The sequence below is a fragment of the Melopsittacus undulatus genome, chromosome 8 (assembly GCF_012275295.1).
Source record: "Melopsittacus undulatus isolate bMelUnd1 chromosome 8, bMelUnd1.mat.Z, whole genome shotgun sequence".
Classification (NCBI taxonomy): domain Eukaryota; kingdom Metazoa; phylum Chordata; class Aves; order Psittaciformes; family Psittaculidae; genus Melopsittacus; species Melopsittacus undulatus.
In genome coordinates, this window is record NC_047534.1 from 34,261,077 (window position 1) to 34,274,587 (window position 13,511).

The window sequence follows — 13,511 nt, forward strand, 5'->3', positions numbered from 1 at the left end:
GCTGAGAAGCCCAAGGTTTTCCAGACCTAGCCAAGGGCACACAGCTCTCACAAAAGCTCCGAACAACTACGGGTCTACATTAAGCCTTTCTGCAGAACATGCTCACCTTCCTCAACAGCGATGTGATGGGACTTGTGGCAGGAAGGAAGTGGGCTCTTCACAATCCTCCCTACCCATGTGCCTTGAATACAAGTGCAGCACATCAAATGGGCATGGCCTAGTAAGAGCATAATGTAGAGTTCCAAACCATAAATCTGAGAAAAAGCAACCAGAAAATTCAAGGGTGTCAACATTATTTTGTGCAATGACGGTACAAATAGCATAAAACTAAATTTAGTACAAACTGGAAACCGAGGAATGTTTTTTGACACAAAGTTAATGAGATGGCTGGGTCTGTAATATCCAGGATATGTTCTGTGATTTACCACATCCTTTTTGCCATATGTAATGGTAAGATGTTAATAATGATTTTAGATGTTTCAAACTTCTGAACGTTCCACCAGAGGCACCTTATACGTGCTTGTATTCCTTGGTTTCTGAACACTAAATCCCTTTAAGTTAGGCACCATGATGTCAGTTAGTGCCAAATTAGTGCTTTTAAAATGTATTTATTTGTACTTAAGTGTAAGACTTTTACCTTCTAATTTGAAACATGAAGAAGTGAGTAGAACTGTGGGAAAAGACATTGGAAAGGAGGCATAAGGAGATACCTACTTCCTTTCACAACGTGAGTAGCATCAAGTTCAATTTTCTAAATACATTATCTGATTTTTGTTTAAGACTTTAATAAAAGTCATGTGTGATGTGTGTTGAGAATGTAGCCTTTGTTGTTCCACAGCTAGGGATCTTGCAAACAGCTTCGCTTCAGCTGTGCCAAGATATTTTGGAATATTCTTTGAAACACTGTAAGCATAGATGACTGTGAGAAAAAATATGTGCTACTGTACTTCTGGATACTTGATGCGTGAGAATAGTGCATACGCACAAAAACATTCCCAATTCAACCCTGTAAAAGTCCATAAAAACATGGAACAACAGACAAAGCATACTAACCCTGAAAAAAAAACATATCCCTGCACCTATCCCTGGGTATTTCCAACCTTCAGGAAAAGAAAAGCCAACACCAATGAATTCCCAATGAGACTGGCCCAGGGCAAGGAGACCGAGTATCTATGTGCTACTCTGCCATAGCCTAACCCCCAGCACTGCCCAGAAGCTTGGGGGATGCTGTGCAACACGGGAGGAAGAGAAGCTCACTTGCTTTCAGAGCTCTAGGGGGACAAGCAATGCAATGTGCTCTAGTAGCACAAAACAATCTTGTTTCCCTCCCCATGTTACTTTTACAATTGCCCATCTGCACAGAAAAGCCAATGCAACGCTCCAGGGCTCCAACTTCATCCGAAGATTTTGGTGAGGAGCCTGAGAATGAAACATTGCGTACAGCCAGTACCCGATAAACATTTACACATCTCTGAAGCCTGGTATTATTATTTATGTGCTAATGTGAGGGACAGGGAGTATTTAATGAACATTAAGAAGAAATTTAAAAGAGCAATACTTTCAACTGCAAAACTTTTGAAATATAAAGGGAGCGGAGGCTCATCTAGTGGCTCTTCAGCCTTCAAGACTCGCCTGCTGCCAGCCAGCAAGCTTCAAAGGTTGTGTGAATTGAAAGAGCTTTGTTTAGTAATCTTGCTCTAGATGTTTGCTCATCCTCAACCTACTACAACTCCTTAAAACACTGGCAGCTTAGCATTTACTAGAGGTCGAGGACTAGAAGAAATGAGAGCTAAATCTGTTCAAATTGTGTGTGAAAGGCAAAAGGGTGAGATGACAGGGGCCAGATCTACAGTGAAAAACAACGCTATCCTCTTTACTTGATCTCCCATTTCTAGGGTTAAACAGAATAGTACTAAGCCTAATTTCAGAACAGAAGCAGTTTTGCTTCAATTGCAAGCACACTCCCCACTATCATTTCAAGGGGAATCACAGGCTTAAAGTTAATAAAAATCAGCAGCACTTTTCAGCCACATTAGATACCCACACTAAACAGAAACAGCTGAGAAGGCGCAGTAGGCAGGTTTGGCTATAGCAGTCAAAGCTCAGCGCCTTTCCACTGCAACTGTGATAACTACTAATCACTAGAAACTCCATTAGACACCTCAGAGTGGAATGTAAGGGGCTCCTTGTCTGATACGTGCCCCTGCTGCCTTTGTGAAACCTCATGCAAGGCTCCTGAGCTGCTGTGGCAGGTCGGGAAAATGGTGTGTACCAAAAGGATGGAAAAGCAGCGTGCACAGCCACAGCTTTTGTTCCAAAACACAGCGTGTGTGGCTGCAGGGCACAGGCACTGGAGCAGTACAAGAAAGGAGTTCAGAAGTGGAAGCCTTCTGAAAGCTTTGTTTGTACTGCTTTCTTCGAAGGGAGTTCCTTATCCCAACCAAAAGCAGACACATGCACGGTAAGAGATAAATGCAGAGTAAATAGCATTTTGCAATACATATTGCCTTCAGCTTTAATACTGCACAGAAATAGAAGCCACATAGTTTGAGAACTTTTTTGGTGAGATTTTTGGATGGTTGGATGGTTTAGATTGAAAGGAGATACTGAAATGGGCTGTTATTGTCTACTTTTAGTAGGAGAGAGAGAATGGAACTCCAGATAACAACTGAGCAAGACAGATATTCTCCACTCAAAATGTGCAGATCTCATTCTGACATGCATTTTACCCTGCAGTTCTCAATCAAAAACTAAATAAATACTTTGGCTGCAACCCACCCAAACCAAAGCTCTGAGCTTCCTGAGTGGAATGAATGAACCTGCAACACAAATACCTCTGAAAGGGCTTGTTGAGTACAAGATGTCTCAGACTTCAGGTGTCTCACCCTATCTGAGCAGACACCACAACTAGCCACAAAATAAGAAGGTGGAGGAATCAAAAAGCAGTGGGTATCAATCTGTGGTCTAGCTTTTGGGTGCAGAGAAATGATCAAAAAGCAGAACTATCAGAGTGCAGCCATTAGGAACGAATTGCAGGGCACACCACCTGCAAACTGCCTAGAAGAAACAGTAAGCACCAAAGTCAGCAAGCTAGCATGGTTTGGGAAAGAAGTTTTTGTCCAAGTCTCCCGGACAGCTCAGCCTTGATTTCCAGTATGCAAAATCTCCTGCTGTAACCCACACACACAGAGCAAAAACGTACCGTGCACATCAATCTATAGATCATTAAGCACACCATGTTTCCCTATGGAATAACATAGTTTTGCTTCACTCATCATCTATGATTAGTCTAAGTATTATTAATTAATATTATTTTTTAAGAAAGGAAATTTTAAGTCTCGCTGTTTTTTCCTGCACGCTATGCATTGTTTGACCCATGAACTCTGAAGACATTTTTCAGAATCAGAGATTTCATTAGGAAGCACTAACATGGTGTTCACTGCCCCTTTTATTACTTCTAGAAAGAGAATATGCAAGTACTTTCATTGGATTGCCATTGCCACTTGCCTTGACCCATTTTTATGAGGGCTCCATGTTCTGCTGTTTTGTATTTTATTGTCATTTCTAAAATATTTGTTCCCTTCCATCCCTCACAAAATGACAAAATTAGTATTTCATTTACTTCTGTCGTATGTTATTTTCCGCATATTTAAAGAGAGACCACAATGTTTGCAGTGAACACACAATACAAAAAAGCTTCCCTACAGCTTTCTGCTATGCCTTCTTTTATTTACTAATGTTCCTCCGTGATTTATGATCTGAACTAGGATAAATTGCCAGAGTTGTCTAAATCAAAGCTTCTGTGGAAAAAAAAAGGTAGAGGGATGTCATTTAAAAAAGTGACTAAAGTAACAGTGAAAAAAAAGCACGTGAAAGCCATTCCTGTTTCTTTAAAGTCAACATTTGACTGCTCTTAAATCAATATGTACCTACAAGCTTCATCAGGTCTATCTGTCAGCTTACACAGAAAATGAAAGGCAAGGTTTCCCTGCTCTCTGAACAGCAGGTACTTTGCTGCACTGGTGGCTCATTACTCCAGAGAACCAGCTTATCCACCCCAACACTCCAGAGACAACAGCCTGATTCATCATTTTCCCAACTGAGTCAGGTTTCTCTGCCCCAGCAATTAACAATGAATTAGCACTATATTAAAGTGCCAGGCAAGATGGTTATTCTCTGTAGTGGTCACCTTGGACACAGCAGACAAACGGGGAGAAGGGAGAGAAATTAGATTTACTGTGTCCCAGAGTGTCTGTAACAAACACTGAATCCTTGGTTGGCAATGGGAAGTGGCTATAGGCACTTCTCAGCATTAACACTCTAGAAAGGTCCAATGCCAGCTTGGGAATGGTGGGATTTAGTGAGGGATGAGAAGACAGGGTACCCTCACCTCTGCAAAGCAAGAAGCTAAACACAGAAGCATGATGGCTGCTTGCTGCAAAGTGACTACACCACATACAGGCTGTCCAACAATCTCCACAACAGCCAGGCCAGATCAAAGATCCAGCCAGGATCCCACATCTGATGGTGGTGGAAGAGGATGTGAACAGGGTAAAAACATCATAATGCCTTCTGGCATCCCCTCCCACTTTCCAGGAATCTGTGGGATAAAGTCACTTAGTGCACACCTGAATAACCTTTAAGAACCAAGTGAGCGGCTGTGGTGAGCTCAGCCTGCACACAGAGCAACATGTAGGTATAGTGCGGATGCTCTGCAACCAGCATGTGAAGGCAAATCTGCACTCCAGCACGTCCATATGGTCACACCCGATGCTGCCAGAGAACACAGCCATGTCACAGAGCTCCACAGGGCTCACATTTTATGACTCCTCAGCACAATAACAAATAAATCAAGTGTGCAGGGAGGAATTTCTTGTGCACTGAGCTTCCATTATAGACATTTTTCATTTCAGAAACAGGAAAATATTTGATTAAATGGATTAACATATAGCGGATGGGAAAAGTCTAATGGAAGAGAGAAAGAATGAAAATGTTTCTTCTTAAAGCCCTAAACCTAAACCTAAACAGTAAGGTAGAGGCCAGCAATACCGAATGGAGGGCAAGAATCTGCCACAAAAGAAACAACAATCCCTTAAAACATCAAAAGCTATTTCCAGCTGATCTTTTACAGCAGCACCACAACTGCCCCACTGTGCACACTATGCCGTTAAAGGACAGAAACCATACTCGGCCTTGGGTTGATTCCCTCACTGAAGATGCGCCCAACCCTCTAATTGGGAAGTGAGCTACAAAAAGCCCATCACAATGAAATCTTTGCCATTTCCAAGAAACTATACCAGAGAAAAGGCTTAAATTTATCTATCCATTTTCTCTCGCTGGTCATGCCTCTTGCGATGACAAGCAGGATTTCAGTATTTCAGTCTGACAGAGGGGTGTCCCCAGCCCACAAGAAGGCTCAGCCATGCTCTGGCATCAGCATGGGGCAGCCTGTTTCCAGGCTCTTTCAGTCCCACAGCTGGAGGAGCAGGAGACTCAAGCATCAGACACAAGTTACTGTACACACACCAAATCCATCAGAGCAGAGAGAAGATGGGGTGGGTTGACAGAGAGCAGAGGTAAGAGTCTCCTGCCTGCTTTGGTGTCACTGTATTGCTCCAGCTGTTACTCACAGCACTGCTACTTGTATCTTCTTCAAAGGACTGTCACCTTGACATCAAGGCTGCAGCTAAGGTCTTGACCTACAGTGCACTTTCCACTAGCAAAGCCTACAAAGCAAATCAGGTCAGTGACTGCAGCTCTCGGATGTTTCCACCTGCTGCTAAAATGCATCCAGGCATCGTGGCAGACATTCCGCACCCGCCACTGCTTTGAGAAGGAAATGAGAGTTGCCTTCCCACTTGACACTACAGGGGGAATTTTAGATAGGCAGAATGTAATTACTTGGCCTGGAGTTCAGCCAGGAGCAGGGCCCAAGACCCTTACCCTTATGTAAGGTGTCACAAAATCTCCCATGACTGCAAGTGTGAGGACCTCAGCTTTACATCTCTGGCTGCTGTCACTGATTCTTCATGGCTAATTACCTAATACTGACCCTTGCAGCAAAGCCAAAAGACAAACCTTGCTGCTTGAAACAATTCAAGTCCCAGAGACTGAAAACTACACCAGAATTGCTTGGTGCAGAGTATCTTCTGACAGTAGGGAGCAGGTGGGCAGCAAGCCTCCTGTGTCTTGCACTGGTAGCGTGTCACTCCAAAACCTACTGGGGTTTTTGGATGGGCAAGCATAGCTTTAAAATGCAGCACCCTCAAAACACAAGCCTACTGTATCAACTGTTTACCAGAGTCTCCAGAGTTCTGCTGTATGTACTTGCCAGCTGGTTCCATTTATTTTTCTTCATTTATCGTATTTTGACTGTAATAAATGATTAACCCATGGCTTTGTAACTTGCTGACAAATATAAATGCACTGCATTCCAACACAGTGTAACACGTCACTCACAAGAGCCAACCTGCATGACACAGAAAAGTGATGTGCAGAAGGCTTTGGAAAGTAGGCTAATCATCAAGGTCACCCACAAGAGCTCAGGGAAACAACTTCAAACTGTTCCTTAGGGGATACTCCTACTTGCTGTGGCTACCCAAACTGGGTTAATAAGCTCAGATCTACAAGGATCTAGTTGTCTTCCTGCATGTTAGCTCAGTCCTTTACTCTTTTGTAGCTCCTTGCCTCCAAGGTCCCACAGATTTTTGGGAACATGGAAGACAAAACCTGGAGCATTAATTACTCAGAGCACTTCCCCTACTTCACAGCTCTGAGAACCCAAATCCCAAGAAACCCATTTTTTCTTCCAGGAAAAGACCAAATGGACAGTAAGGAGGAAGTCAGCAGCAGAAGAGACAAAGAAGACTGAACTAGGCAACAATTAATCTGGGCAAGACCAATGTGTTTCAGAAGGGGCAGGACAACAAGACAGGAAAATCCTCCCACCTTTGGAAAAAGGTGACTAGATAGTTGGCAGTAGTGCTAGCAGCAGCAGAACAAGAGCAGTGACAAAGAATAGAGGCTGAATGCCAAGGTTCACAGCAAGAGTAGCAGAGTGGTGCAAGCCGTCATCAAATAACAACGGGCAGAGCAAAGGTGGGAGGTGGAATCGTGAGATTACCGGAGAGTAACACAGTACGGACAGCTCTCTGAGGGCAGTCACACCATGGGATCAGGTGAATGGTACCGAGCACCAGCAGCAATTCAAAATGAAGGTCTGCTGTGGTAGGCGTTGCCTCAGCTTTTTAGATTGAGAACAAACATCTGCCGAGGCTCTCTTGACCATCTGCAGATGTTTGGTTTCCTGACATGCATTACTAGCTACTAGGAATACACATAAGGCTGATTTTCTCTTCTGACTGAAGCTGAACTGCAAACACGGGAAGTCTTGAAGTATTTACACTTTGTTTTCCCTATGCATATTTGAATCTATTTATTTCTCATTCTGTTAAGGCCAAAACCAAGGATAGAATAAGGGTGTACAAACCAAAAATACATACTAATCACAAAGACTGTATAGAGGAGCACAACATCCTAAGGAGGCTGTGAAATGAAGGCCCGTGCCCCACAGAATGCTCACCACAGTCATTTTAGAAGTACTTTTCAGCTCCAGTCCATGTATAAAAAGCACTTCCCCATGTTACACTCTTCAAATCCCCATGCATGCTGTTGCCCCACACAAACACCCTCAGAAGGAAGTTAGCTCTCTGACCTGCACGGGCTCAGGAGTCAGCTGGACAACATGCTGCATACGCTCACTGTGGTGATGCCTGGACTCCTCCTCATAGATCACATCCCTCTCGTGCTGGGGAAGGTTCAGGAAGCGGCGAATGGTGCAGAGGTTCTCCCAAAGGGTGCGGTTTTCCGGGCTTGGGTTTTCTTTCCAGCGAAGCAGCTCACACAGCCAGCCCTGCAATGGTAGGGTCAGCACAGGTAACTCACTGAGCTCCAAGGAACCAGATGCAAGTGGAAGGTCAGCTGGACTTAGAGCTCTGTGCTGCAAGTTTTGCTGGTCTCATCTCACACAGCTTCCACTCCCCCCCCCAGCTGCCCTTTGGTCTCAACAAATCCTTGATATATTTCCTGCAAGTGGGAGAAACAGAAACAATCAGTAGCACTTAACAGGAACCAGGAAGCACAGCATCTTGCTGCCTGTCATTATCATACCATGTTGAAAATGCTTGGGTATAAATATATTTCCTATAGAAAACCAGAGTTGAAATAAGGGTGCACCTCCACTTCTGTTTCAAAGCCCCTTTATTTCTTCATCCAAGAAAGAGAAAATGAGACATAACTCCTAAGACTTGCTAACAACCTTCGTGGTGAGGCCTGCAGCTGCAGAACTACAAATTCAACCACTACTGAGAATGTTTAGAAGACAATACTATCAGGTAAAGATCTCTGATCTGCTGTCACTTGGTTGCATTGACTCCCCCAGCTCTGAACCCCACTAAAATTTGACAGCTTTAAATGATCAAATGGCCACTTAGAAGATGCAGTCTCACAGAAAGGGAATCCTCTGCCGTTTAGGACACAAGCAGCAAACAGGGTCCTGCAGAAGTTACTAGAGAGATCAAGATACTAGGTGGAAGCAATTCAAAACCCAGCTGCAGATCATAACAGTAGTCAATTTTATTCCTGCTATCTTGTTTTAAGGCTAGTTTGAAATGCCTTCAAAAAGGTCCCACTGCACGAAATCCTGCAGGACCGCTCCACAGGGGCTGAGAGCTCAGATCCCAGGAGGGGAACGCACCAGCACTTCAGAAGGAAACCACCCCAAAGCACATAGCCAACCAGAGAGTACCACATCCATAGCTGTTATGGTGAGGACAGCCCCTTGTGTGGTGAGCATGTGTGGCAGTGACCCGGCATCCCCAGCAGGTTAACCAGGGACAGTGGCTGCTGCTACTCAGGTGGGGACATGGGGACACAGCCGGCCCTGCTTGGGGCTGGGGACAGCAACTCCCCTCCTGTGCCTGTGCGCAGGAGATGCAATGCAAATGACAGGAGAAGATAATGCTGAGGATGCTGTCAACGCGCCTTACTGACTCCTGTCAAAATATTTTACCTAGTAGCTTTATAACCCATCATTTCCAAGCTACAACTCCACATTTTGACACCATTTTGACAGGCACCTTACAATACCTAAAAGATAGCTTGATCAATGTTAAAAATGTTTGGTACAAGAAGTAGCCAAAACTGTATTTTTCTGAACAGCAAGTAGAGCAAGCTGAACAGCCAGGTTCATTTCAGGCCCACATGGAGGGGGTATGGCTTTTTTGTGTAACAACTTGTAAGTCATTGATAACTTCTATCGTGCACTCTAAACCCCATATATAACATCATAAGCCGTTGTTTGTCTTACTCTCCACTGTGTCTTCTGCCTTCACCCCCCCCCAAAAAGGCAAGATTTGATTATCTCCGCTGCATCAGCCAAGACAGCAACACCAGCTGTTCTCATTGTGCAGCCTCTTCCTCACGGCCTACATGTTAATAACCTGATCATTCCATTTTCTCCTTCAACTGCCGGCTGCAGCACAGCGAAGAGACAAAAACCCAGGCCCATCTGCAGCAGCTGTAGGCACTGAACTGTGAAGCCACCAGGGATTTATAAACTAATCTGTAACACAACACTGCCTTGTTTTTACAAGTGAGAGGCCACATTTGTGCAGACCTGATCTTTTCTTGCAATAAACTGGGAGGGTTGAGGGGGGGAGCAAGGATGAAGACAAGATATCTGATCAGTTACTTGATGGGGGGGTTCTGTATTATATTTTCAAAGTGATTTTACTGGTATTCAGGTAATCTTGCAGCCAGGTGATGCTTGCATTTTAATGTGGTTTGGCCACATCCCTTGCCCTCAGTTCTCCTCTTTCCACTGCTCAGAAATCCCCCCAACTTTCTCTCTTTTACAGGAAGAAAATCTCCCAGCTCCACAGGGCTTTCTCAGGGGCTACTCTGTACAAAGAACATAACTTCTGAAATGGAAAGTAAACCATCTGTGGAAAAAAATAAGCTCCCATTTCTCCCTGTTTCCAATGATCTAAGAAGTCTTCAACTGAACTCTTTTACGTGTTTCAAGCAGGTAAGTTTAACATCTCCCAAAGGGATGCTGCAGCATGAACACCAATCTTTGAACAGAAAACACACACAAACTGCTTCAACCTGGTGGGACCAGAGCCTGAGGAGGATGCTCCTGTGGTATTCCCAGGGCTGTGGAGCACTGCATGGTGCCTGGCTCAGCACAGCCACCTCCCTTGTCCAGCGCTGCGCCAGCTAGCCCGGCCTGCTGCATTGTGATTTATCTGTCCCGTTATCATCAGCACTCATTACAATCACTTAGAGCAACACTACAGGCCTCATTATGGACTAGGCACTTGCTGCCATTAGTCTTTAAGAAGGATAGCGCTCAATTTGCCTGGCAACATGCGAGGTCCTGACCTTGGAGCTATTAGGGAGAAGATTAGACTGCAGTGTGACCATGTGTGCAGACATGAGCAAACCAAATTAATTTCTGGCAAAGGGAGGCACCAGGCAAAGACCCCACCATCCTGAGGACACCTGAGAACTTCTCCATCCCCCAGAGGAGATAAGCTAATGGCACGTTTAAAGGAGCCTGGTTCTGAAGGTGAAGCACAAACGTGGTATTTAGAGAGATATTAATCCAGTTTCCCCACAAAGTATTTGCTTGGCTGATCAGATTAAGGGATCTAGCCTTCAACAGCACACCCCCACCACAGCAGGCCCCAAGAAATCTGTGATACTTCACAGCCTCAGACATATTGCACCATGTGTACCCAGCTGCTACAATAATTAGCTTATGAATGTATCAGCTGGTTCTGTGATTTTTATAAATAATAACTAACCTACAGAGCAGAAAGATTTTCATGAGCCTAATATTAGCAAGAAATGGCAAGGTGCGCCTAACCGAGCTGCCGTTGTGCTCAATGCCCCGTCTGCTCCCACCTTGTGCGGGACTGGATCTCCCCCAGTGCCATTTATAAATATTTATTCTTGCAATGGCAACAGCAATGTATTTGTGGCAGCTTTCTTCACAACAGCCACGATTCGCTCACCCCCACACATACACACGCGTACCCACCGTGTGCATGTGTACGCTTCTCTGCAGCAGATCTGTCTGTGCATTGCTCTTTTCCTACCCATCTCTATTTATTCGAGCAGTCACTCTATCCATCCAGTCAAGAACCTATCCATCCATCCACGGGGGCTGCTTATTAGGCAATAGCTTTGGTTAATACGTGAGGAAATACAGAGCTTCAGCTTACTTGCACGTTCTTTATGACTGCAAGTAACCGCCTTCCCTGTGCACAGATGAGAAGGCTTCATCGGATTCCTTTCATTATTTATTTAAATAATCCTAGCACACCATCCAAGAAAGTTTTGCAGTACCAGGCAAAAAAAAAAAAAAAGAGGGAAAAAAAAGTGTAAATGTCAAATAAAACAGTGACAGATGACAGTATTCTCTATTGAATAGCACCGTTTCTTCGTGCATGTTCAATGAGAACTCATGAATTATTAATACGCAAATCTCCTTTTTCTGTTAAAAATCTCAACTTGGGGTTTTTTTGGTTGCAATTTTTTTGTATTTTCTTTTATTTATTTCTTGGGGTCTGTGTATGTTACACAGAGCTTTCCAGGAGAATTATTCGTTTAACAAATGCTAACATACAGAAATGCTTGGAGCTACAGGCATTCACAATGAATTTTCATCTATAGCTATATTTATTGGTATGAAGAAGGAGACGTGAAGAAGGAGACACTATCTCACCACCTTTTCCCCCACTCATCCACAGATCTGAGCTCACTGCATTACAACTAAATCCGACTTCTGTGAACGTATTCTGGAAATCTAACAAATAACACATCCTTCCCCAGAGCCCTGGTATGCTGTGATTTTCTGATCCTGCCTCCCCTGCACATCACAAGTCTGGCTCCACTGCACACACAGCCCCCTTGACTGCCACAGAGCTACCCAGAGAGTTTGGTATGCGACAGTTTCAATACGGGTGGCAGAATCTGTCCCTCCACGTCAGCTTCTAAGGTTCTCAAATGGGAATGTCTTCCATTAAAAATAAAAAAAGGATAAACAGGACAATTAAAGGATGCTTTTGGCTCTGCAGTCAGGCACACCCAGTGCTTGTGGTTACAAGGAATTCTGCTCAGAACTTCCTTCATTTCACCCCAAAACTTCCAGAGGCATCGAGAATGCAGCCCAATTTAGTACATTAAGAAGAGCTGCAGAGAAGTGCTGGCCTCTATTTTTGTTGTTCTCATGAGACAAGATAAACATTTTCTAAGCATCTTATTTGATAAAACAAATAATATCATATTAATGTCCTATTTTTAACCTCTCTGTCTCCTAATCAAACACATTTCCACATAGCTAAGCAAACAACAACAAAAATCTGCAGGAAGCCAGCCATTCCTATTGTGCTTTTATGCTGTTAAAGAAACAGCATGCTTACTACACCACAGCATTAGCCTTGGCACACTCCAACCCCCTCAAGGGACAGTTAGCTGGTGAAGAAATCACAAGCCATAGTCCCTGTCACTTGTCCCTGAGCCCTTTTTAGCAGCTTGACCCTTTCACTTTTGCTAGACACCCTGGAGCAGGGGAGGATGCTCCGGCAGCTGATGACAATAAGGTCAGGTTTTCCAGCGCCCTATGAAGGTATGCACAAATATCCTGGTCCTGTAGCTGCATCCTGCAGATCTGCTGACTTGCATACAGCCAAGGACCAAATGTCTGATAAAGGACAAGAGAGCATTTAGGAGTTCAGGCTCAGTTTTGCTGGGGCTATAGCCCAGTGTTTACATCTTGAGCAGCATCTCTAAGGAAAGCTACTGCAGAAGATGGCAGCTGGGTGTCCACGATGAGTTAATCACAGGCGGCCTTTCTGCTTGGGCTGGATCGCAGCAGGGCATTTTGAGCTTGGATAAAACTGCAACTAAACTGACCTTATGCTTCCCTGCATTTACACTGCAATTAACAATAATACAGTTAGTTTTCTGTGCTGACATTTTCTAGGGTCTCCAGTGAAAGCATGAGTAGGCAAATGAAGAGTTTTTAGTAAGAGTGATTCAGGAATAAATCTCAAAAATAAATGTAAAAGGCCATTTCCTCACCCACATCATCAGTGCAGAAAATGTCAACATATGTGACAAAAGGAAAAAAAAGCAGCGATGATTGACGCCAGCCTTGAAAGATTAGGGAAGAAATGCTACGTTCCCTAGAGAAAGCTCCCTTTCTACACTGGATCACAGGAGAACTCTGGACAAACTTCCTCAGCCTCTCTTCCCTCTGCTCAGTTTGGGACTCTTTGCAGTGCGAAATGAGCAAGATAATATTCAGCTCTTGTTCCTTAGTCGCCAAACTCTCTTTCCATGAATCCAATAAGTGTCTATTAAAATAAATAAACCCCCTAATGATTCAAGATAACCTAATCAAGAAAGCTGAAATGGATAAAAGACTAACTGTAATGGAGAGT

At 44.0% G+C, this 13,511-nt stretch overlaps 1 protein-coding gene across 1 annotated transcript in view; it reads right to left on the reverse strand.

Moving 5' to 3' along the window:
* The window catches only part of SATB2 (SATB homeobox 2), a 130,511-nt gene that overhangs the window by 16,171 nt on the left and 100,829 nt on the right, over nucleotides 1-13,511 (reverse strand). The window contains exon 10 of the mRNA XM_034065758.1: nucleotides 7,715-7,912. Coding sequence (XP_033921649.1) covers nucleotides 7,715-7,912 — 198 coding nt within the window. The remainder of the gene's footprint in view (nucleotides 1-7,714; nucleotides 7,913-13,511) is intronic.